General features: G+C 51.0%; 1 protein-coding gene across 1 annotated transcript; it reads right to left on the reverse strand.

The window, feature by feature from the left end:
• Positions 1-26,813, reverse strand: RAB20 (RAB20, member RAS oncogene family). Its single transcript, XM_065896303.1, has 2 exons — positions 26,642-26,813; positions 1-536 (listed from the first exon to the last, which is right to left on the reverse strand). Exons 1-2 carry the CDS (start codon positions 26,811-26,813, stop codon positions 1-3), a joined length of 708 nt encoding a protein of 235 aa, XP_065752375.1.

The following is a 26,813-nucleotide window of genomic DNA, read 5'->3' on the forward strand; positions in this document are numbered from 1 at the left end:
TCAGGCGCAGCACCCAGATCTGGTCCGCGTGGGCGGCCTGGAGCTGGTGATGTCCACGGTCTGCGGCGGCCCCTGGGCCCTCTGCTGTAGGATCACAGGCACCACCATGTCGAACAGGGTTTCGAACAGCAGATCCACGTTGCGCCCGGTCTTGGCGCTGGTCTCGAAGCACATCTGCTCCGCGGCCGGCACTTCCTTTTCATCCAGCATCTTGTACTTGAGGATCTTTTTGTAAAAGGCCACCGCGTCCTCCGGCTGCACCTGCTTCGGCAGCCTGGGGGCTGCACAGCCGCCGCCGCCAGCCAGGCCAGGGCCCTGCCCTCCTTCCTGGCCGCCCTCCCCGGGCCCCTCCTCACTCAGGTCCACCTTGTTTCCCACGATGGCGAAGAGGCAGTCGGCGCTGGCCGTGTCCGTCAGGCCCAAGAACCTGTCCTCCAGCTCCAGCAGGCTCTGGGCATTGTTCACGTCGTAGGTGAGGATGACGGCAGCCGCCCCCCGGCAGTACATGGAGCCCAGGCCATGGAACTGCTCGCGCCCTGGGGGCGAGGGGGGAGAAAGATACAGTTACCTCTCCTCTCTGGCAGTGCCCCCCGACCGTGCCGCCAGGGACCCCTGGGAGGGACCATGGAATCGTGACCCCAAACGTAGGTGTGGCTGGAGCTGAACGGGATGGAGACCCTGCTGTGCAGAAAGACAGGGTGATGGCCAGTCCCCACGGCCAGCAGGTCCTGCACAGCCCCGTCCACCCACCGCAGTGAACCCACGAGACGGAGGAAGACAGCCGGGCCCTGCTTTCCCCCTAATGGGCGGTGGTGTGGCTTTTGCTCCTATCTCTGCGTCTTACACGGGGACGTTTACCCGCGACGCTCCCGCCAAGGGTCCTGCTCCTCTCGATGACACACTCTGGACCACCTCCCAGCGTGGCAGTCATGCTGACGTGGCACCAGGCAAGTCTGCGTTCCCGGAGAGAGCAGAGCTCCCCGGGCCCAAGGCCCTGCCCCACCTCCAAGGCCACCTCCCCACCCGCAGGCTGCGGGCCTCCTGGAGAAGGACTCAGAAGTGAGTGTGTCGGAACAGAGAACACGCACAGTAAGGAAATGCCCTCTCTCTGAGGGAAGACAGACAGAGCAACTTCACTTTCAACCAAGCTGGGCACCGCTGTGCACGCCACACGGCGAAGCAGGTATGGACATCCCGCCACCGACGGCTGGCCCCACCCCTGAAGCCTGGGCCCCGGCCTGCCCAGAGTGGGGAAGTGACAGCGGACGCAGATGGCCCCAGGCCCCCCAGACCTCCTCCCACCTCTTCCTCCCTCCCTCCCCTGCCCATGGGCACCAATCAGGGCTGCACAGGCCCCAGGTGACAGCCCCTGTGCAGGGGCTGAGGCCTTCCTTGCCTTTTCAGTTTTAAGGGGAAATGGGTGTTTTCTAAGTCGGACAAGTCACAGCGAGAACACAGCATAAATCTCCCTTGGGCCAACCTCCTTCTCTCGTCCTTTGGGGAGAGGGTGGGCACTTCCCAGGGCTTCTGCTGACTGTGACTTCCCAGGGGGCCCCTGGCCCCCTTCCAGGTCCCCCTTCTGTCCTGGCCTGTGCCTCGTCCCTCTGAGCCCCGACGCAGACGCTCAGCACAACCCCGAGTGGAGGTCTCGGTCACGCAGCTAACAGACACCTGTCTCCACCAGGGAGGACAGAACCTGTGGCTTTACTCGCCCCCCACCCCCCGGCCCCGCGCTCGGTGCCACTAAATGCGCTGAGTAAGTGAAGCCACAAATCATCCCCTCCATTTGTTTTTGTTTTTTTTAAAAAGGACAACACAGTTTTTCTCTCATGTAAGATTTCTTGGTTTGTTTCGTAACAATTCGTTCTCATTTGCTAGGTGGTAGAGCCTCAATCGTGTCAGAGGCTGAATTTACACCCTGCACCCGTCTCAACTCCCACCTTTCCTCTGAACTGCAGACCCAGGGGAAGACACTGGGGGAGGGGAAGAGGGTAAGGAGAGGGGGAAGGGAGAGGGAGGGGGACAGAGGGAGGGAGGGAAAACCTTGATGGGTTAAACCCCCAAAGAACTGAAATTTCGTCACACTTGAATACCTTTATTCCTTCATATAAAACCATCAGAAGCCCTGTATGTAAAAGGCCCAGATCGCAGCAAGGCCAGTGCCCCTCACCTTGGGGTCTCCGGAGGCCAAGTGTGACCACGTTTGTTCCCAGGTTTTCCTCAATGGCCCCCTTGGTTTCCCTTCTTCCTCATTCACGACGGGAAGACGGTTCACTGACTCCATGGAGGGAAGTTCATAAATGCAAAACGGGGCCCCTCCTGAAGCCGTCCCAGGCACCGGGATCAATCACACCTCCTACAGCTGCCGTCTGAGTTCACACCCTCCATGGGCGGAGGGTAAACCCCCTGGACCTGGATGTGTAACAGAGAAGAGCAAACCTGACTCCATACTGGATCTGTTCCTTTGGCACTAACCCTGGGCTCTGTTGCGTGCTGAGTCATGCTGGCTCTGCCCCTTCGTAAAAGAATGTTGCCTAGAGCCTGAAATATGCAGGAGAGCCCATTCTCCAGGCTCTGACCTTTAAAGGTATAACTCTTTTCCATTCATATAGAGATATAGTTGCAGAACAGAAAAATAACAACTGTCTTGTTGGAGATTTATAGGAACGTTGTGCCCTGACCTGTGGACAGCTGCGAGAACCAAGGATACAGGCACCAAGGACGGGCAACAACCAGCCACACCCCCTGCCGTTTCAGTAGAAAAGAAGCCTGGATTCTGTTAATAATTGGGAAAGGTGGGTCTTTGGGACTGCCAGTGCACCGTCTTCTCGGTGTGCTGGAATTGCGAATAAAGTGGCTTTCTTTGCCCCAAAAACTTGTCTCTCAATTTACTGGCATGGTGTGCAGTGAGCGGTATGAAGTTGGACTCCATAACAGGCAGGCCTCCCTGGGAGGGCCCCCACCCCACCCTGCTCCACGGAGGAGCCCAGGATTGACGTCACCTGAAGCACACTTGCCCACACTCACTGGTCCTTGCAGACCTAATCAATCACCCTTGACATGCCTCTCCCTAACTGGAATCCGGACTCCTGAAGAACCAGGCCCGGAGTTTGCTTTCATTCCTCTGTGGGGTGCATGCGGGGCAGCAGCCCCCAGACAATCATTGCGCCTTGAGCCTCTGTGCTCCACGCCACCCACCCTCCAAAGCACCCCAGCCTCTCGGTGCCCGCGGGACCACATTTCCTCCCTGAAGGACGAGGCAGGTGGGGCAGGGGGGTGGGCAGGCAAAGCACCAGGGAGGACAGGGTCAGGGTGGGATCGTCTGCCCCTGTCCCGGAAGCAGATGCGAAGACCCCCGTGTCAATGACGGCAGCGGACTGAAAGTTGCCTAGTTCTTACGTGCTTGCACAATGCGACCATCTGAGTCCACACTCCCCAGGTAACACCAACACGCCATCCCTGACATCCTGCACCTGACCGGCCCCCCACCCCGCCCAGGGCTCCTTCTCCATCAGGCAAAGCACCAAATCCCCAGCTCATCCCAGCAGCAGCCCCCAGCCAAGCTGCCTCAAGGTTCCCCCCAGACTGCCTCTGATGAAAGGCTGTTCCTCTGCTGTAGTCTCTAGTTTGGGCTACAGAGTCTCCCGTTGACTACAGTGGGGACAGAGCCCAGGAGTCCATGACCTTGAACGGGCAAAGGTGTATTCTCTGTTCTCACCATCCTCTAACTGAAAGTTAGCATTTCCTTCCATAGACACGTTGCAACAAACCAGAAATGGCTATAGGAAGCAAACCCTGTGCTGTGTCGCTGACAGAAATAACAGAGGCTTTCAATCCACACTGCAGTTGTGTATGTTTATCGTCAGCTCAAAATCTCAACGGCTATTAGACCTGCCAGTAAAGAAAACCTGGTATCCTGGGAAAACTTGGTGTTTTACTGCATGCGTTTAAATACAGTATTCAGAAAAAGGGTCCCAGGCTGGTGCCACTCGGATACAAGGGGATCCATGGCACAAAAGAAATGAAGAACCCCTGGTCCAGGGGTCTTCGCAGCTCGGACTGAAGGCGTGACACCTCCACACAGCTACTTATATAAAATATAGTGATCTTTGCCATTAAACCAGGTTTCAGCCAAACGGCCAAGAAATACAGAGGAGCTCCACCCCAGTCATCCTGAAACGGCGACATGCTGGCCTCAGCCAGTTGCCGATGTGCCAGCCCTGGAGAGAGCGGCCTGCAGAGAAGGAAGCCGCATCCAGAAGAAGGGCCGCACGGGCTACATCTGACAGTTGTCATCTCCCTCGCTCGGAGCAGAACCCCAAGCCAGGGACCTGCTTCTCCGGCGAGGCCCAAAGTGTCCCCCAAGTGATCGGACGAGGAGGCAAACTGGAGAGGGTGACGCCCCAGCCAGGACCAGCAGGAGTTGGCGGTGCGCGTCCTGTGATCCCGCAGTGATCCCGAGGATTGGAGCCACTTCCTGGAAAGCAAGTTTACAGCCCTGGGCTCCTGCCGCGGTCTGCTGGGAAGGGCAGCCTGCCTACCCTCGGGGTGCTCCGGAACTTGGCACCCGAAGAGCCACATTCCGTCCTTCTGCATACCAACAGCAGGTCAGCCCTCTGACTAATAATTTAATTATGAAAGTCTCATGTCAAATTACACTGTGAGCTTACGGCAGAAACTAAACAGCATTCTCCCGTCCCTTCGCGGACCCCCATGGGAGATGAAGATCAACGCGTCTTCCAAAACTGGCAATAGGAAACTTCAGCCAAGAAGCAAAGAAAGAAAAGAAATGCTTCCCCATCATTACCACTGAGCCGGGACTCTTCCTTTCACACAGGCTCATCTCATAGACAGCAAGCCTGGCAGCAAGAGGTTTTTCCAACAGCTAAAAATGCCGTCAGCTCCCACCCGCCAGATTTCACAGGAGGGTGACAGAGTGGCGTGCCGGCCATCCCGGGAGAATCGCTTCCAGCTCTGTTACATAGTTCTCTGAGGACAGCCTGTTAATGCCTAGGCCCAAAATAGTTTTCCTTTCCAGATAAAAATGTCTGGTTTGCCTTTAAAAAAAACCAAAAAAGTAAATAATAATAATACCAAAAGAGAAAGCAGAATAACTAAAGGAAGTAGGAACTAAAGCATCCCAAAGCCAGCCTGAAAAGAGGTGGACAAGAGCTGCTGATCAAATCCCACGGTCTGTCAGCTACCCATCAACCAGCGCAAACAAATCAAATGCCGTTACCCCAGCTAAAGAATTTACAATTATGCAGTTTTCATGCTTGAAATATATATATATATATATATATATATATATATATATATACACCACATTTACTTATTTTATTATTTTATTTTGGCTGCATTGGGTCTTCACTGCTGTGCACGGGCTTTCTCTAGTTGCGGCGAGCGGGGGCTACTCTTCGTTGTGATGCGCGGGCTTCTCATTGCGGTGGCTCCTCTTGTTGCGGAGCACAGCCTCTAGGCATGCGGGCTACAGCAGTTGTGGCGCACGGGCTCAGTAGTTGTGGCTCGCGGGCTCTAGAGCGCAGACTCAGTAGTTGTGGTGCACGGGCTCGTGGGATCTTCCCGGACCAGGGTTCGAACCCATGTCCCCTGCATTGGCAGGCGGATTCTTAACCACTGCGCCACCAGGGAAGCCCCCCGTGCTTGAAATTCTTAAATATCATTCTGGAAGTAATCTGGAGCTTTAAGGCTGCTTTCAAAGGAGCGTAGCGCCCATAATCAGACAGGCTAGTCCGACAGGGAACAAAGGTTCTGAATTTAGTCCTAACTGCGTTTAAGTGGGAGCCTGGTATTTCTGGCATCACAGAGGCGGTGAAGACTAAGTGGGGAGGTGGTGAGATAAGGCCGCTTGCGGTTGGCTCTGGGCGTATTGGAACCCAAGGCTGCTGAGTAAGTTTTCCAGTAGTATGTGAATGTGCGCTGAGCCGGAAGCCAGGCCCCTGGTGCTAGCCCACTGTAATGTCAGCTCCTGGACCCCTCAGAGCGATGACTTCCTCATCGGTGATGGGCTTGAACTGGGATGCTCACAGGTTCCCTTCCCACGTGCTCAAATCGGGTATTTCTCTCTCTCTCTCTCTCTCTCTCTCTCCCCTTCTTTCCCCAACCCAGGTCCCTAAGCACCAATTCCAAAGCTGAAGCTCTAGAAATTTTGGCAGTCTCCTTTGCTTCGTGGTCCAATTCTGGGGATGCCAGGGCACCGGGCTAACCCTGCACCAGCCCTGAGGCGGCAATAAGAAAAATCACAGGTTGTTTCCAGTTTAACCAGCACAGCTGAGGGTCAGGCTGCCAGGCTTGGCGTACGTGGCCCCTGCCGTACAGCCTGCCATGGCGTTGGAGACAGGGGTCGGAGAGAGGGGCCCAGCCTCCTTCACCTCCAGGAAGCGGCCTGGGCTCCCTGGCCATGGGCGGACCGCAGGGCTGCAGGACGGGTGGACGCGGGACTGCCCAGGAGCTCTGGCCTGTCTGTGACGCAAATCAAGGAGCGACTGTCTCACTTAGGTGTATCCTCGTTGTTGCATATTACAGAATTTCATTCTATTTTTCAAGCTGAATAATATTCCATTGTATGCATACACCACATTTTCTTATCTATTCATCTGTCAAAGGACATGTAAGTTGCCTCCATTCGTGGCCACTGTAAATAAAGCTGCAAGGAACTTGGAGGTGCTGACAAGCCAGTCGCAGGACAAATACTGCACGACTCCACTTCTAGGAATCATTTGAAATAGTCAGATTCATAGAAGCGAACAGCAGAATGGTGGTTGCCAGGGTCTGTGGGGAGGGGAAATGGGGAGTCACTTAGCCACAGGCATAAAGTTTCACCAACACGATGCAAAACTTATGGAGATGAGCTCTGCAAACACAACCCGGTAGCTGAGGTCAGCCACAGTGTAACGTGCTCTTAACAACATGTAAGAGGGTAGCTTAAGTGTTCTTACCACAATAAAATAAAATTAACAAACAAGAAATGACATGTTAAGCTTGGTGTCGCCAACACAGTTCAGAGGTGGACGTGAGTTATCCTGGTGGTTAAGGAGAAACACAGAATCTGTTAACAATGCCACCAGCATCCGATCAGACACATCCTAGAACGAACTGCCGATATGCAACAAAACTGGCTGGACGTGGATGGGTGAGTCCAGAGCAGCTGGAGAGGGAGGCCAGCTGGCCACAGTGGACGGGGTCCCGGAGGAGGACCTAACAGGTTTGCCGGAGCCCCAAGTCAGGTCTTCAGAATCACAGATCAAGAAATGCACTGTCCATTCCCCCAGAGAGCTGATTCCATTCTCTACATGTGGAGTGGGGACCCAGGATACCAATGGGGTGGTCTCCTACAGGGGAGGAGAGATTAATCTCCATCATCCCTTCCCGGCCCAGGTACAGGAAAAACTGGACTCCTGACCGGAAGAAAGCTGGCTCGGCGTGAAAACAGTCAACAAGTCCTCGGCATTCAGCAAACTCACGCGGTCTCCCCAGTAACCACACTAAGAGGGCCTTCCCCTGCCCACCTTTCACAGAGGGAGAAGCCAAGGCACAGAAAGCACGGGATGTGGCCCCCAGAAGCAGGAAGGTGGAGCCCAGAGCCAGGACACGGTCCCGGAGACCAGGCCGTCTGAGGTCTAACCGCCTACAAAGAGCCCGACTCCCAGACAGACTGTCTGCATTAACCCTCACCGTGCGCCCTGGGGGCAGGTCCTTAGCTCCCTGGGCTTCTGTTTCCCATCACCAAAATGTGGACAGTACCCACCCAAAGGGGCTTGTGAAAACGGAATTAATTTGTTCAATGGGCTGGAACTGTGCCTGGCTCGTGTGAAGCCCTCCGTGAGTGCTGGTTAATTAAACCGTGACTCAGATTCCTCCCAAACTTCAGGGTCGGCTCCACCATCCCAGGACCGCCCCCGTCTGAGCTCTTCATCAGCACATTTACTGTCCCCTGGGGCCCGCTGGTCACCTTTGCTGTTGACCGATCTCCTACACCTTCCGTATTTGTATGAGGCTTGCTTTCCGAGGACGACCTTCTCCCCATTTCTCGGGCACCCTCTGTCATGTGGCTGCCACCCACTGTGTAACTGGAACTGAAAACCAGCCCAGGGCAAGAGGACAGAGGTCAGTGGCCACAATCCCCCGAACCTGCTGCTAGACAATGAAGATCAAATGTCTGACTGCATTCTCCTCGATGCTCCAGCGTCCTCTGGCCAGACGACGACCAGCATTTCACCCCGAGCGTCGCGTCCTTTTGGCTTAAATAGTTTTAAATAACCCAATGGGTGGTACGGCCACCAGAAACCATGTTACAACACTGGCTGCACATTTTAAACAGGGGAGGGGGCAGCTTTTAAAAAATAGTGACGCTCGGACCCCCTACCCCAGAGCACAGGAGCTAGGATCCGGCAGGGCAGGGGTGTGGGTATCCTATCCCTTTAAAAGTACCCCCGGAGAATGTGATGGGCAGCCGCTGAGCAGAAGTGGGAGGTAAGAGGCAGTCATTCAGGGTGAGAATCAGAACGATCCTTATTCCTTATTCCTCATCAAGCAGACAGAACAGAACCGGGAGCGGATCCTTATTTCCGGGTAGAGTGAGGTCTACCAGGAAATCTAAGTGCAGACAGTGAAAGAAAGAGGAACTTTAAAAACGCCCACAGAAATATCGATGTGGCAACATGGAGATAGAAAAACCCGGATCCACAGAACCAGAGAGGGGAGCAATTAAAACTCCAGGGCGACCTCAGAGAATGGGCCCCAGCACAGCCCAGAGAAGCTCAGCCCAGAATGAGCAGTGACGCCCTTCCGAGAGATGCTTAAAACATGAAACAAAATCCTTTTCTAAAGCTTCCAAGTTCCACCCGCAGCATTATAAGTAATACTACCTGAAGGATGACTTTAGTTCCATTGTGTTCAGTGTGACGCGATTTGACTACGGGTTACAGTCACAGGGAAGATCTGGAACGTTCCCTCTGCGTGTATGTGTCTCTACACTGACGGTGAACCTGGTGAGAGAACAGCTGTGGAAACAGCTGCCCCCCAGGAACGTTCGCGAAGAACAGATGCTTAGAGCTCTTTTCATGCAGTCAGAAGGTGGGTCCACGTGTCTTCCCAGGGTGATAAAAGGGGTCGGCTGTGTGGAGCCACCGCTGGGCACAGCTGCCTCCACCTGTGTGTGCAAACTGAGGGGCAACAGGGCGCGGACACTTCATCTGAGAACCCACCCTCCATGCAGAGGCTCCGGGAAACGAGGGGGTGATCCACCACCGACCGTCGTGCCGTGCGTGATGCTTAATTTTACGTGTCAGCGTGGCCAGGCCGTGGTGCCCAGCTCTGTGGTCCGATGCAAGTCTAGATGTTGCCAGGAAGGTATTTTTTTTTTTACGTGTGATTAACATCGGCAATCACTGACTTCGCAAAGCAGATCACCCGCCATAACGTCGGTGGGCCTCGTCCAACCAGTTGAAGGGCTCTAAGAGCAAAGACTGAGACTTCCTGGAGAAGAAGGAATAACGTCCACATGGAGGGACCTCGTCGAGCAGACAGAACAGAACCGGGAGCTATTCTGGCTCCTAGAGCGAGTGCACTGCATGTGCTCAACTTTCCCAAGAGCTAACCCATCTACAGCGCTCACTACATCCGAGCCCTTTACACGCATGGCCGTTGACTCCCTCCCATCCCCTGGTGGGGACTGTGGCCTCATTTCCACCCCCAGGCCTGAAGCAAACGCTGACAGAGCAGCACAAAGGCCAGGGGCACACAGGCAGCGAATGGCAGAGGCGGGTCCTGAACCCCGGCCACCGGGTCCAGGGTCCAGGGTCCAGGTCCTGAGTGCAAGGCTGCACTGTGATCAAGTCCTACTCCGAGAAGGGTTAGCGGGACAAAACTGGGCTCGAAAAAGAATGGCAGTATTTCGAAGTCTAGAAGAAGTAACAATGGGATGCTTTCTGCAATAGCTCTCTCATCAGAAATTGAGCAAATCCCAAAAGGCAAGATAAGCACCAATGGCGGAAAGCAGGAGTCCTCCGGTAGAAGCACGTCCCACAGGGTGTGGACACCCTGCAGGGATTCTCCTCAGATGGTGACAGTAACTCCGAGACGGGGCTGGAGGCTGCCCGGCACCTTCCCATCTACACGGGCTTAAAGCTTGGCCTCAGCGACCGGGCGGAATCACCCAGGGAGCAGACCCTTCCCACTGCCCTGCCTGAGGGTCACCTACAGGAACCTCACGAAAATTCCACGCAGGCAGAGACTGATGCAACAGCCACCAGCTGGAGATGAAAGTCGGGAAGTTGAAAAGGAAAAAAATCCTACCCCACCATATTACTGGGGTATCTTTTCTGCCAGAAGGAAGACCTAAAACCTCAACACAGATTAATGAATGACACCGTCAAAGGCGGTGATTAGATAACACTTTAAACTATTCTTTTAAATCCAATAATCCAACTTAGTTGCTTGCATTTATAGGTCCTTTAATTTTGTTCTTAATCGTCTGTGACCATTAAAAGGCATTCTAAGCATAGCCGTGCTTCATGACACAAAGACCAATGATTCTTCTTTGAGTCTAGGAAGCCCACGGGCTCACACGAGTAACGAAATGAAAAACAGCTTTTCCATTTCATCTGACTAGCAGATCAGTCTGCAACTATTTAACGAGGGTCATCCTGACCCACGCCTGTAAAATGAGACTTTCTTCCTTCTATACGTAAAGGAACCCAAACCCCAAATGATTTCCAACTAAAGAAATGGCAACATATGGGGAAGAGGAAAAGTGTTTCAGAAAAACGGATTCATTTTCGCATTTCAATACATATACAATGACATTTACCCAAATCAGCATACGTGTCACCTCTGTTGTTTCTGTTTCTCAATTTGAAGGCTGAACAAAAACCAAGAATACATCATATGCCGTACGAACCACCCAAATACTTACCTGCACATAAGTTAATCCCTTGCCTGTGACTCACTGACGGGCTTTATGAAATAATTCTCAAGGTCATATAATTATAACTGGAATTTAATTCTCAAATTGCTTTACTCTTTTCAGACATGGATTTACTAAAACTAATAACAAGACCAAATAATTCAAATAAAGGGACCTTCTTTAACACTCTAGTATTAAGAAAAAAGGCAAATCCAAAGAAAATACACTTATGTAACAGATTTAACTTTACAAAACAAAAACTCTCACGTACCAGGATATTAAATCCAATATCCTTTACCTTCAACAGACACTCTGCTGTCCTGTGAGAATTACTTTTTAAAATGAGATTATCAGGGGCTTCCCTGGTGGCGCAGTGGTTGAGAATCTGCCTGCTAATGCAGGGGACACGGGTTCGAGCCCTGATCTGGGAGGACCCCACATGCCGCGGAGCAACTAGGCCCGTGAGCCACAGCTACTGAGCCTGCGCGTCTGGAGCCTGTGCTCCGCAACAAGAGAGGCCGCGACAGTGAGAGGCCCGCGCACCGCGATGAAGAGCGGCCCCCGCTCGCCGCAACTGGAGAAAGCCCTCGCACAGAAACGAAGACCCAACACAGCCAAAAATAAATAAATAAACAAATGTGGGGTTAAAAAAAAAGAGATTATCAAAGAAAAAGTCAATAATTTGCGAAATTCTCTACTTATGAAAGCAGGAAACTAAAATCATTTCAGATCTTTTGCAGCAAGTTTTAACTTGTTTCAAAGACAAGACTGAACTGCAAATACCATGTTGAGAAGACTCTTTAACTCTATAAAGGGTTTTCTCAAGATACGAAGTTATCTAGAATGGCTTCTTATCTGGAGTACCCCACTCAGTCAATACCCCAGTTATTTCTAACAGAATGTTTTTGTCTTCTTCTCCATAATATAAAGTCTTCTGAGAAATACACAGCAGAGAACAAATGTTTTCCTGTTCCAATCACCTCCCTTATCCGAGGTTTCACTTTCCGAGGTTTCACTTTCCAAGGTTTCCGATGACACTTGGTTAACCACCGTCCAAAAATATTAAATGGAGAATTTCTGAAGTAAGCAATCTTGAATTGTGTGCTGTTTCGCCACAGGGTGTTGTTATAACTGTTCTACTTTACTTCTAGTTATTGTCGTTCATCTCTTACTGTGCCTAATTTATAAGTTAAACTTTATCATACGTATGTACGTATAAGAAAAATATAACACGTATAGGGCTTGGTACCACCCGCAGTTTCAGGCATCCACTGGGGGTCTCGGCACGCGTCCCCCAAGGATAAGCGGGGAGCGCTGTAATTCTAACCCAAGGGAAGTATATGAAACCTTTTCTGAACAGTCCTACGGAAACAAAGGATTTTACGTATGTTTACAATGTCTAGTTACCTCTTGCTTAACAGATTGGGTGTGTTCTAATAAAATTCCCTAGAAAGTACATTTTCCACAGACACACACTGTAAAAGCAGAAACACCCTCTGGGGATGACTGGGTACCTAGACATGACTGTATCAATTTAACAGTGCAAAAACCCTTTCAAATCAATCATATCAAAGTATTCTGTTTGAACTTAGTTTACCATATTTAAATATAATGATATTATGCTATACATAAAAGTAAACGTTTTAAATAATTCCCGAGAATAGACAAACTCACAGAGATAGAAAGCAAAAAAGGGGTTACCAGGGGCTGGAGGGAGGGGGATGGGTTTTCTGTTTAACGGGGTTGGAGCTTCAGTTGCAAGATGAAAACGTTCTGGAGATGATGGTGGTGACAGTTGACCATGCTTAACACCAGCAAGCTGTACACTTAAAAATGAGTAAAACGCTGTGTTCTGTGTATTTTACCACAAAAAAATCCCCTATGGTTAAAAATAGACAGACGATAGAGAGGTAGAAGGAAGATGATGGACAGATGAGTGACAGGTAGAAAGATGATGGACAGATGGTAGAACTGCATGTAAAGACAGTGCCAGCGAGCGCCAGTGGCCTGACCCTCGCCCTTCTGGAAACTCACAGCTCATCTGCCCGCGGCTGCAGGAAGCCCAGGCTCATGACCTGGACCTTGAATCACCTAGCGATGTGGTTAAAATGCAGGTTCTCATCGGGAAGGTCTGGGCGGGGCCTGGATTCTGCGGCTGCCGCCCTGGGGCTCCCACGAGGAGCAGCGGCAGGGGGACGGTGACCATGGAGCAGTCCCGGGAGGCTCTCATCACCCCAAGACGCGTGCAGCAGTAACACGGCCAACCCTGCAGCCCAGCCCTGCGTGTGCCGCGTCTGCACGTCCCCCTCTGCCGCCCCCTCCCTGGTCCTCGGCGCCCGGGGAACAGCTACAGACGGAGCAGCTGCTCAACCGGGGAAGCTGAAAGGCGACACTGCCAGGGCCCGCGGTCACACAGTAACTAACCAGAGTTAATCAGACTGGAAATCACTCAGGTTCGGAATGTGCTTTTGCAATTGCTACAGAAAAGGGGCCCGGCTAAGTGAACAGTAGGTCAACAGGCTTTGAAAAGTGGGAGCAACGTATCCTCACGCAGCCCAGGGATTGTTTAAAACAAGCCACACACGGCACCGTGATGTGAGGCTACACCACTCACGGCCATCCCGGAAGCAAGAGCCTCACAGGAGGGCTCCCGTCACGACAGAAACTCAGAAAGTGTGAAAAACGTCCTCCATTCACGTGGACTTGTCCTTTTCCGGGACAAGCGGCCAGGCAGAAAGGAAGAACTGCTGTCCCCTGGCTCCCTGGGACGGCATCCTCACCAGTTTCCTTCAATCAGCTGAATCCCGTTCCTCTAACCGAGTCAGTTCGTGCTCCATTCAGGTCGGCACAGAGCCCACCCTGGCTGCAGTGTCACTCCGAGCGCCACGCAGAGTGTCAAGCTAGATGGGTGTGCATGCACACGCACACGCAGACATGTACAGCACACACATGCACGTGTATACCTACATGCACACACACGCACACGTACAACACATGCAGACACACACACGTATGCCTACGTGCACACACATGCACAACATATACCTACACGCACACACAGAGACATGTACAACACACGTATGCACGTGTATACCTACATGCACACACGCACACGTACAACACATGCAGACACACACACGTATACCTACGTGCACACACATGCACAACATATACCTACACGCACACACAGAGACATGTACAACACACGCATGCACGTGTATACCTACATGCACACACACGCACACGTACAACACATGCAGACACACACACGTATGCCTACGTGCACACACATGCACAACATATACCTACGTGCACACACACAGACATGTACAGCACACACATGCACGTGTATACCTACATGCACACACACGCACACGTACAACACATGCAGACACACACACGTATACCTACGTGCACACACATGCACAACATATACCTACACGCACACACAGAGACATGTACAACACACGCATGCACGTGTATACCTACATGCACACACACGCACACGTACAACACATGCAGACACACACACGTATGCCTACGTGCACACACATGCACAACATATACCTACGTGCACACACACAGACATGTACAGCACACACATGCACGTGTATACCTACATGCACACACACGCACACGTACAACACATGCAGACACACACGTATACCTACGTGCACACACATGCACAACATATACCTACGTGCGCACACACATGTACAACACACGCATGCACGTGTATACCTACATGCACGTGCATGCACACGTACAACACATGCAGACACACACGTATACCTACGTGCACACACATGCACAACATATACCTACACGCGCACACACAGACATGTACAACACACGCATGCACGTGTATACCTACATGCACACACGCACACGTACAACACATGCAGACACACACGCACACATGCACACACATACCTACAGTACACACATGCACACAAGCACATGTATACCTACATGCACACACATGTGTAACACACACATGCACACACGCACGTGCACACCTAATGCACCTCGTCCTCCCCACCATTAGTGGCACAACGGTATGGATCTCGAAGCAGAGGCCCAGAGCAGCCACACAGCTGCTCAAGGACCCGCAGGACGTAAGCAGCTCATAACCCCGATAGCGGCAGGAATACCTGGGTAAGGAAATGCCAGACGATGAGCTTTAATGGCGGTGGAGGGCCTCCGAATCCTGTTAGGACAAGAACGAGATCTGGGCAAGCATTGTTTAAGCAATTCCACCCTGACACGTGTTAAAAGACGATTTTCAAGAAAGGGCAAAATCATGACTCTCCCACAGATGCAAAAAATAAACACATGTTGAAGATCTTGGTGATCTCATTTAATGAGGGAGCCCGACCGATGTCACGAGCAGCTCAGAGACGTCAAGAGGGCACAGGTGTCCACGGGCCACAGATGCAGCCCTGGGTTCACAGAGGAAAACAGGAACACGCAGAGAGCAGTCCGGGAATGATCAAGTCTTGCGCAAATGGAGGCGAACTGCTTTCTCCACAAAGAAGAGTGACCACCACACACCCTCAACTCTAACCCAGTCCCTAATAGTGCCCTCCAGTCACCCAGACACAGCGGGGGCACCTACACAGCACAGGCCTGAGGCCACCTTCCTCCACCAGGCCTGTTCTCCAAGACAGAGGGGCTTTTTTTTTTTTTTTTTAATTTATTAGTTTTGGCTGCGTTGGGTCTTCGTTGCTGCACGCGGGCTTTCTCTAGTTGCGACGAGCGGGGGCTACTCTTAGTTGCGGTGCGCGGGCTTCTCATTGCTGTGGCTTCTCTTGTTGTGGAGCACGGGCTTTAGGCGTGTGGGCTTCAGGAGTTGTGATGCGTGGGCTCAGTAGTTGTGGCGCATGGACTTGTGGCGCATGCTGCTCCGCGGCATGTGGAATCTTCCCGGACCAGGGCTTGAACCCGTGTCCCCTGCATTGGCAGGTGGATTCTTAACCAACTGTGCCACCAGGGAAGCCCCCAGAAATGCTTCTGATGCCTGGGTTCAGGCATTTGTGGAAATACAAGTGGCCCTTCAACAATGGGGAACCAAATAAATATCATGAACCCAGGAAAAAAGCGAGGTCCCGGCCCTGCACCCTCTTTCAAATAGCAGATGAGAAATCACAGACAAACCGGAAATCAAAACTTCTAACGTAGGCCACTGAAATCGAAAGCTGTAAATGTAGACGCTAGTCACTGGCCGTCTAATGATATCCACCCTCCGTCACGGGCCCAGCCCGCGCTCACGAGGGCATGGGGGTGGCAGGGGCAGTAGGCCTCATTCTCTTCTTGTCAGTGCCCGCTGCGCTGTTTCACTTGTTCTGCTCTGTCTGGGTGCTACCCAGGCGTGAGGGAGCCAGTCTGCATCTCACCCTGGTCTCCGTGGATGGCGTTCCAGGGCAGCGTGTCGGGGGAGCATTCTGCCCGCGGAGGGCACTGAAGTTAAGTGCCTGGGCACCCACGCAGTGGTGGGAAGAGTGGAAAGGAACCCACTAACTGTGACGAGAAGCCGACCTCTAATCCGGGCTCCCCAGCATCCAGCATGACCTGAGCCTTAGCTTCCTGGCTTGCAAAAGGGAGGTGATAAAAATACCAACCCCACAGGGCTTCCCTGGTGGCGCAGTGGTAGAGAGTCCGCCTGCCGATGCAGGGGACATGGGTTCGTGCCCCGGTCCGGGAAGATCCCACATGCCGCGGAGCGGCTGGGCCCATGAGCCACGGCCGCTGAGCCTGTGCATCCGGAGCCTGTGCTCCGCAACGGGAGAGGCCGCAATGGTGAGAGGCCCACGTACCGCAAAAAAAAAAAAAAAAAAAAAAATACCAACCCCACAAAGTAGTTGTAGGAAATAAGAGACAAGGTCCCCAAAGCACTCAGCATGGTGTCTGGCACCGCCGAAGCCAAGGTAATCCCTGCTATTCACACAGGCAGGAGCCCCAGGAAGGAAGGGGCCATGAGTCAGCAACCTGGACGGCCTTAGAAAGCACTTCGCAAGCCAGCTTTCCTTAGGACACCACCCTGATTTCTGAGAAGACTGTAGCAGGGGAGGATTTTAAAGCACAGGGGCCCCTAAAATTAAAAGAAGCGTCCAATGATAGAGGGAAAGGCGGCATGAAATAAGGTGTAAACAGTGTAAAGACTTTGGTTAAGGAGTCACAGGTCCCTAGCTCCAGCCCCTTTTCTGCACCAACTGGTCCTCGGACATTGGACAAATAACTTCCCGTGGCTGTCTCTTCATCTGAAAGAGGAAGAGGCTGAAAAAATGGATCTTTAAATCCTGTTCTAGTTTTACAGGATGACACCAGACTCTGTGTGCTCCTGCGACGTGGGTACCTGCAATGGATATGCCAAGTTTACTGACACCTGCTGTGCTCGGAAATGAAGACTCTCCAGAGCTGAAGGATGCTCCTACAATGGTCTGACTGGTCTCATCTTTGCTGCAAGCAAACCCAGAGAGGTCAAAGCTGAGTTCCACTTTGCTCATAGGTCCAAGGCTATTTGAGCCAAAAGAATGGGAAACTGAGCAGTGGGCAGCTAAGCTATTTCAGAGACCTGAGACCAGCCCACAGAGGCCAGGCCAGCGTGAGGGAAGCCACCAGTTCACACCCACTTCCTCCTGGTCCCAAGAACAGATCAACCAGTGTTTATGAAACACTTTGCAGGAGATACACGCTCAGCTTGGCCTTCTCTTGGAATAGAAATACTAGTGTGAGGTTGGGTTCGCTTGGGCTGGGCAGGAAGGCAGATCTCAGAGAAGAGCTGGTTTTGAAGGCTGGCTGAAAACAAGGGGGTAAGTGGCCGAGGCAGTTGTCACCAGCCTCCACGCGTGAGCTTCTTTCCAAAGGACTCTGCCGATGAGACAGAGTGAGCCATTAAATTTGTCTGTTTTATGGCCAAGGCTGAAAGCTTATAATCTGGGTCTTTTCTTCCCAGTGCCTCTCTCCAAGCGCCCTGCCTTTCCAGCAACACTTCTGTGACGCTGGCAGAGAAATCAATGAAATTGTCATTGCCTAATTGCCCACATGTGGGTGCGGTAAAGTCAGCTAAGAGAAACAAGAAACAGACCGTTCTCTTCATAAGTGTTTAAGAGCTAACGAACTAGTTCACTACACAGCATATCTCCCAAGTCTGTACATGGAAATGTAAGTATCTCAACAAATGGAGGCTAAAACGAAAACTGGCTTTTTAACCAATGGTGTTGGGTCAGCTTGATGTCCAACATACACTGACTGTAAAACCCTAACATCCTACTCCTGGGTGGGTTACCCGAGAGGTGAAGATTTCCGTTCATACAAAAACCTCTATGAATTCTTACAGTGACTACTCGTAATCACTCAAAACTGAAACAACCCAAATGTCCTTCAACTGGTGGATGGATAACTGGCGACGGTATATCCATACAGCGGAACGTTACTCCACAATTAACAGGACTGAGCAGCACAGATGGATCTCAAATGCATGAAGCAAAAGAAGTTAGACTCAAGACGCTCCATCCTGTATGATCCTAGACAAGACAACTATAGGGGCTTCCCTGGTGGTCTGGCGGGTAAGACTCGGCGCTCCCAACGCAGGGGGCCTGCGTTCGATCCCTGGTCAGGGAACAGGACCCCACACGCATGCCGCAACGAAGGAGCCCGGATGCTGCAACTGAGACCCGGAACAGCTGAAATAAATCAAATAAATAAATATTTTAAAAAGAAAAGAAACGACAACTATAGGGACAGGAAACAGATCCGTGTTACCGGGGGCTGGGGTAAGTAGAGGAGGTGACTCAGAGAGACCAGGGATTTGTTTTAAATGATGGAAATAGTTTGTATTTGGGTTGTGCTTGTGTTACACAACTGTATGTGTTTGTCAAAACTCCTGTAACTAAAAAATTAGGGTGAACTTTACTGCTATGTGCAAACATTCAATAAACCTCACTTAAAACAAACCAAGATAATCTACCAACACCCAAAAACTATTATACAGGCAAAACCTGTGAATTTTTAAGCTACAAAGCCAAAAGCTTTTAAAATTCATGTGGGAAGGAAAACTCCAAGGTTTACCTAGATAGCGCATTAAACGTGAAATTGCATGTTAAATAGCATTACACTGTCATTTAAAGACGAGAACAGGTGAAAAGTTCTGAGTCAAGGTTGTGGCATATATAACAGAAGCACGTCTTTCCAGAATCATTTTTTGGAACTGAAGATGAACAAGAATTATAAATCAATAGTCCTTATCCCCAGACATAACTATAATTCAAAACATACATGCACACCCTGTGTTCATAGCAGCGCTATTCACGCTAGCCAAGACATGGAAACAACCTAAATGTCCATCAACAGATGAATGGATGAAGAAGATGTGGTACATACATACAATGGAATACTACTCAACCATCAAAAAGAATGAAATAATGCCATTTGCAGCAGTATGGATGGATCTAGAGTTTATCCTACGAAGCAAAGTAAGTCAGAAAGAGAAAGACAAATACCATATGATATCACTTATATGTGAAATCTAAAATATGATACAAATCAACATATCTACAAAACAGAAACAGACTCACAGACGTAGAGAACAGACTTGTAGTTGCCAAGGGGGAGGAGGGGTGGGGAGGGAAGGATTGGGAGTCTGGGATTAGCAGAGGCAAAACTATTATAAGTAGGATGGATAAGCAACAAGGTCCCTATAGCGCATGGAACTATATTCAGTATTCTGTGACAAACCATAATGGAAAAGAATATGAAAAACGTATACATGTGTGTGTAACTGAGTCACTTTGCTATACAGAAGAAATTAACACAACACTGTAAATCAACTACACTTCTACAAAAATTTTTTTTAAATAAATCAATAGTCTTCATCTTTGTTTTCAGCACTTGGAAAGTACTGTGCCACTTCCTTCTGGCCGCCGTGGTTTCTGATGAGTTATCTGCTGTCATTATAATCTTTTTTCCTCCTCTGACTGCTTTCAAGACGTTTTCCTTGTCTTTAGTTTTTGGAGTTTGGGTTTCTCTGGGTTTATCCTGTTTGTGATGCTCTCGGATTCGGGAATCCTCGGGTTTATGGACGTTGCCAGATTTGGAAAGTTTTCAGGCATTATTCCTGCTATTTCTTTTCAGCCTCACCCTCTCTCCTCTCCTTCCAAGACCCCAATGACACGATGTTAGATCTTTTATCCACAGGTCCCTGCAGCTCTGTTCATTTTCGTTCTATTTTCTCTCCGTATTTCAGATCGGGTGAAGTGATGGTTCTATCTCCCAGTTCCTGGTTTCCTTCCTCTCTCTCCTCCATTCCCTCACTGAGTCCATCCACCAAGTCTTTTATTTTGGTTGTATTATTTCAGCTCAGAAACTTCCATGAGGTCTTCTTTTGATCTATTTTTCTGAGCCTCTCTATTTTTTCTCATTCGTTTAGTGCGACCGTAACTGCTCACGGAAGCTTTCTTGCGATGGCGGCTTTGAAGCCTTGGTCGGATAACGCTGCCATCGCTGCCATCTTGGTGCTGGCATCTAGTCATTGCCTTTTTGGATTCAGTTTGAGATCTTCCTGGTTCTTGTATGATGAGTGGTTTCTGATTGATACCTGGACATTTTCATACTGCGTTATGAGACTCTGGGTCTTACTTAAACCTTGCGTTTTGGCTGGTTCCCTCTGACATCAACTCGGCATGAGCTGAGGGGCCGGGCAGGCACTGCCTCTTTTCTGGCAAACGTCCAAGTTTCCCACGTAGCCTCCCGTGGCCCCATGAAGTGGGGCGGGGGGCAGGGCTTGTCACCACCTTCCGGACATGAGAGCCCATCACCTTAGCGGGCCTCCTCCAACACCCCCTAGTGGGGGAGTTGGGGTGCCTCATTACCACCAGGCAGGGGGGAAGCCCTGGTTCCTGCAAGGCCTTCTGGGTGGGTGTGGGTCCAGTGTTTCCTGTGTGTTGGCTAGAGTACAGCAGTTAGTGTCTAAAAGGCTTCTGTCTTACTGTGCTACCTCTCTCCTGGTCCTCTGGTGAGAGAGTAGCCTTTTTTGTCTTGTTTTGTCCGTAGCCTTTGGCATTTCTAAATTTCTGGTTTCTTGAGCTCCAAGTCTGGGATACATGAGGCAAAAAGGAAACCCAGGGAGCTCACCGCTGGGTCACCCTTTGGATCCCGAGGTCCCTGGGCAGTCTGCCCTCTTCTCTCCATCTTTCAGAGTCTTCTTATGCTTGTTTTATATACAATACCCCAAAGTTTTTAGCTGTAATTAGTGGGAAGAGGAGGGGAAAGTACTTCTGCTCCAGCTGCCCAGAAGCAGGAGTCCCAGTGTGTTATTCTCCGTCTCTAAATAGACTCGTAATGTATCAAAGGCAAAAGAGACAGGAGTCTCTAAAGAGTTGTTTCAAGGGCACATATAATTGACATCAGGAACCAGTATTTCCTCACCAGGCATACACCGGCCTATTTTTGGCTGCATTATAGGGCCCATGACAATGACATTTTTACACCGATTTTATCATTCAGAGTCAATCCATCATTAAGACCATAAAACTGCAAACTTGGGCCGCTCCAAATTGTCCCCATTGCTTTCAACGACTTCATCCAGCAAAACTTAGCTTAAAAAGAAAATACTGCGAGTAAAATGCTAGTCTGTGGAGAACGTAAAAATGAATACAACCCAAATGCTTCCCTCCAAGAGCTTGTAAGTCAGAGGAGAGACAAACGGGTAACAAAACAGATAAAAGGCAGAGAACACAGTAAGGCACACCAGGTCACGTGGTAGTACAGTCTGGAGCAAGCAGAAATCTGGCGCTCCCATGACTGCTTCACAAAGTATGTGACATTGGAAGATGGGACAAAATTCAAGTTGGGGATCGCCAGGAGAGGGGACGTCCCGGAGAGAGAGATGCCACAAGTAAAGGTGAAAACAGAGGCGGACAGGGCACGTGTGACAAATTCCAAATAGCACCTCTGGCTCAGCCCTGAGGCACCTGACTCCATAACAGGAGGACAAGAGGAAAGGGCTCGCAAGAGTCTGTCATCACAGTGACGAAGCCCTCATTCTAAGAATAAAAACTCCTTTAAATTCATGTGTGTGTAAAATTTCTTTTTCACAGAGAGGGAAGTTCTGTGAAGTCTCAGCGAAGTGAGAGGGGTTCAATTAGGAATCATAAAGTTTCTATTTCTCCTGCGAACTTAAAGACGACGAAGCGTGGAATTATCGCCCAGAGACATTAACATGATCCAGCTATAACCTCAATCAGTTAAAGTCTCCCGAATCGCACCACACTAGTGAGCCTTAAATACCTCCCCCCACCCACCCCCAGAATTCCCAGCACCTCCTCCAGGGAGACTCCGGGCGGACCTCCCAGCACGTGCAGCTGTGCCCTGGCAGCCTTCGTCCTCTGAGATCTCTCCGTACAATGGCTCTCTGTCCACCCTGCTGAGCCCAGACAGTAGATTTTCTTCCACCTACCCTAATACCCACATTCATATTCAGGTCACTGTTTCTGCTCAAGAAAGCAAAGGAATTCTACAAATGACGCCTTGACCCCAGAGGGCGCCCATTCAAAATCTTCAGTAGTGCTAAAGATGTGACCCACCCACAAAGAGGTGGGCCTCCCACAAAGACATGGACCACCCACAAAGATGTGGACCACCCACAAAGATGTGGACCACCCACAGAGACACTGACCCACCTACCAAGACATGGACCACCCACAAAGATGTGGACCACCTACCAAGACACGGACTACCCACAAAGATATGGACCACCTACAAAGATGTGGACCACCCACAAAGACACTGACCCACCTACCAAGACACGGACTACCCACAAAGATATGGACCACCTATAAAGATGTGGACCACCTACAAAGACACTGACCCACCTACCAAGACATGGACCACCCACAAAGATATGGACCACCTATAAAGATGTGGACCACCTACAAAGACACTGACCCACCTACCAAGACGTGGACCACCCACAAAGACATGGACCACCTACAACACAGGCTTTGCAGGCTTAGCTTCCAGATCCCAAACCTAATCTAAGATTTATTTCCAAGAACAGTTTTTCAGTAGAAGCCCAGGCTAATCTTAAATCCAGGCCCCACCCTCCCCCAGTCTAGCTCTGAGTGGACACCCAGGCGAAATCTGAGAGCTGTGTGTCGAGAACCAGGGGTCTCCTCAATCCCTAAATGCTAAACTCTTCGGGGAGTTTCTAAAACTACAGAAAGACTTTTAGAAAAGTACTTTCCTCTTTATGTGACCTAAACCAGGAGTCAGCAAACTATTTCTGCAAAGGGCCAGGGTGAATGTTTTTGTCTTTCTGTGCTCTATGGTCTCTCCGGCAGCCACTCAGCTCTGCTGCTGTAAAACACTGGATGGGCGGGGCGCCAGTAACACTACGTACGGCAACGGTGAGGCCCAGGTCAGCCCCCAGATCTGCAGAAAGGGGAGGTCATCCGCTAGATGCCCCGTGTCGCACCAATCCTGCTTGCCGGGATTAGGACCTCAAAACCCACTCAGCAGCTGCACTAATAAATTAAGAGAGCTAAAAGCCGAGTCCTGCGCCGCTGGCTCTGTGCACACGTTGGGCAGGCTGTCCACCCACTTCTGCGCCAGTCTCGCAAGGCTAAACACGCAGCCCTCGCAGGCCGGTCCAAAGCGTCAAGGATCGGCAACTCCGCGTCCCCTGGCAAAGACGGCTCTTCTCCAGGCGGGTCCACAACGCTGCCGCCTCTTCCAACCTGAATGAACCCCACTTCTGACACAGCATCCCCACCATCCCCCGGATCCAGGAGCAGCTGCCTAGAAGCGGGGCCGGGGGACTGCGGCCTCCACGCAGAGCAGAAGGAGCGTGACCAGGGCTCGTGGTCCTCAGATGGACAGTCCATGTCTTCTGGCATCTTCACTCACGCCCCACCCCATGCCCCACAGATGCTCCCCTAGGACAGCACAGCCGTTCACAGGATGCAGGCTCTCTCGGTCCTGCACAGGAGGCCCAGACCTCCTAGCTAACTTCACGGCGTGAGCAATTACATTCCCCTCCCCCAGGAACCGCGATTTCACGACCCGGAACTGCAGCATCCTCTCCTGAGTTGCACTAAAGTTGTTCAAGGGAAAGATCTTAAACCAAGTGCTCTGAATCTCATCTCTCTTGGAGCCACTATGTTTGTGGTCATTGGTTACGACAGCAGTAGGAAAATAAACTGATACTGGGAGTGGGATGCTGCCGCAATGAATGCAGAAGTGGCTTTGGAATTGGGCAACGAGCAGAGCCTGGGAGAATTCGAGACACTTGGTGGAACCAGCTCCAGCCCCGTCTACTGCCACACTCCCTTGGAAGCGGTCCTGTGCCAGCTGACTAAGAGAACTACCTAAGAGCCCAGCAAATCTCCTCTCCGCGCTCTGGCTCACTCACCGCTCCGCCGGCAGGCTTCGGGCAGCAGCTGTCATTTTTCTTATTCAACACCCTCCCACCCCACCCATGCCACGTGACCAAGAGCGGCGATCAAAACCGTGCATCCTCTGGCTGGTCCCCGTCCTTCTGCCTCAGCTACAAAAATTAAAACGAACGCAACTTAGAAGACAATGTGGAATATAAAGAAAGTTTAAGGGCAAAAGGCAAAAGGAGGAAAAAAGAGAGAATCGCCTAAAAGTTAAACTTTTGCATTTCCAACAAGGATTACCTAAGAGGCAAAGATTCATACCTGCCTTTTCCCTCCAAGCTGCATATAACCCCACCGTCCTTGGGGAGCCAGGCACAGAGGTGCCCTGTGTCACTGCTGCCTCTGAGCCTCGGTCACCCTGAATGTGTGTACACAGGAGGTGAGCAATGTGGAGAAGGGGCCTGGGGCCCCCAGTGCCCACACTCAGGGTTCCGGGAAGAAGGCGGCAGCCCGGGCAGCCAGGAAGTGAGTCGCTGCCCCCGGGAGCCCAACAAGATACCGAAGACATCTCATCAGCCTTATTACAAAATCCTCTGGCAGTCAAGAATCCAGCTGCACCACGTCCTTGGCACCGAAGAAGAAAGTGGTTGATCGAAATTACACTGCTCCTTCATACCTTGGATGCCAAGACACCTGCTCTGACACCAGCGGTCAGCTCCTGTTCCAGAAACACCACGCCACGTGGTAAAGGTCAGCTTCCAACAGCAGCCACCACAGGGCTCTGGGTTTGGGTCTCCCAGCTCCACCCCTGCATCACCCTCTTATAAACCAAGGACAGCAGTGAGGCCCAACCAGTCAACCGAAGGAGCCTCAGGACCAGCCTTGTACCAAACAGGCAGACACATCGTGTTAACGTGGTCTGATTTCTACAGCCCTCGTTCCATCGCTACCAAATGCTTAGTGCCGGAGAGTCAGCTTAGGTAAAGGATCTTAGAGGAACTTCACTCACTCTGAGCCTGGAGGTGGAGAACAGAGCAGGGAAGGTACACTTGTACCTGGGAGATGCTGTTTTCACAGCATGTTTTCAAATAAATTAGTCAAGATGTTAACAGCCATAACAACAAAAAAGACAGCAGCAGAGAAAGCAGGAGGGAGAGAGGAGGGGTAGACGTCCGAGAGCGGCCTTCATTAATTCAGTTTTTAAAACAAGGTGAGTTATAATCCTGTTTATTCAGCTGACTGGTGCACCCAAGGTGGCAATTTTAAAATTCTGGACCAGATCTTCCAGTATACATATCACTTTTTAAAGTGCAGACATTTAGGGAATTCCCTGGCGGTCCAGTGGTTAGGACTCTGTGCTTTCACCACCATGGGCCCAGGTTCAATCCCTGGTAAGGGAACTAAGATCCTGCAAGCCGCATGGCACAAGGTAAAATAAAACAAAACAAATAAAAAACTTACGTGCAGACATTTAAAAAGTCAGACCTTAAAGTTTCAGGCTTTCAAAAAGTCATGCTCATTGCAAACGGGCCATACTATTTACAGTTTATTTATTTGCGGTAACTTATTCTTTTTCATGGGGAAGGAAATACATTCTATTGTAACACTCTAACATCAGTGTAATTATTGAGTTAACAAACTGAAAGCTTGAATCAAGATCCTCTGATATACTGTACTTTTGAAAAAACACAAATATACTACACGCACTAAAAATAATTATTACCTATCTTAAAAATGCTTCTACAGACAATCACTTCAAAACCCCATAACACACATGAGCCTAGATCACGCGGCTGATAAGTGGAAAATGCAGACATGCCTGGCACTGAGGGAGGAGACCTGAGTTCTGCTTCCTACGTTCCTGCCTAAACCCTCAGGGAGTTCAGAGCCTCTGTTTTCTCTTTTGTAAGGACAGGTAATTTATACTAGCTCTGCTCACCCCTCAGCAAGGCTGTTGTGGACAGCAGCTGAGATCCTGTCGGTGGGAGCACTTAAATTCCTCTGGTTGCCACTAGCTGGCTGGGCTGGGCGCTCTGGTACACAGTCACCAGCACACTCTCTGGAGCCCAGGGTGTTCTCCTGGACTGTCGCAAGATGCACCCAGTGGCTGAACAGTTTCCCAACCTGCAAAGGAGTCAAGTAAGAGGGGCCAACGGTGGTCCCACACTGTGACTAGGGGCCTGATCCCGGAGATGCAGACACCTGCGGAGCAAGGGCCGGATCCTGTGTGGGGCAGGACGCTCCTGCCCTGGGGGACCCTGCCCTGGGAGACCCCGGCCCTGAGGGACCCCTGCCCTGGGGGACGCTTCTCTCCAGCTGGAAGCCCCTCACCCCTCACCTGCAGTGTCCCAGATGGAGATGTTGTAGGAGCGCCACTGCTTCAGGTAGAAGGCACCGCCCACCGTGCTGACCGTGTCCGGGAAGCGCCGCTCCATGTACCTCTGCAGCAGCGACGTCTTGCCCACGTTCATGTCCCCCAAAAGTACGATCTTCCCGTCGGGCTTCCTCAT

Source organism: Phocoena phocoena, chromosome 18 (genome assembly GCF_963924675.1).
Source record: "Phocoena phocoena chromosome 18, mPhoPho1.1, whole genome shotgun sequence".
NCBI lineage: Eukaryota > Metazoa > Chordata > Mammalia > Artiodactyla > Phocoenidae > Phocoena > Phocoena phocoena.

Excerpts from the sequence above, each read along its gene's own strand:
- RAB20 (XM_065896303.1), bottom strand. The coding sequence starts at position 26,813 with ATGAGGAAGCCCGACGGGAAGATCGTACTTTTGGGGGACATGAACGTG. Across the intron at positions 537-26,641 it reads CTCCATCTGGGACACTGCAG|GGCGCGAGCAGTTCCATGGC; the intron begins GTGAGGGGTGAG and ends CCTCGCCCCCAG.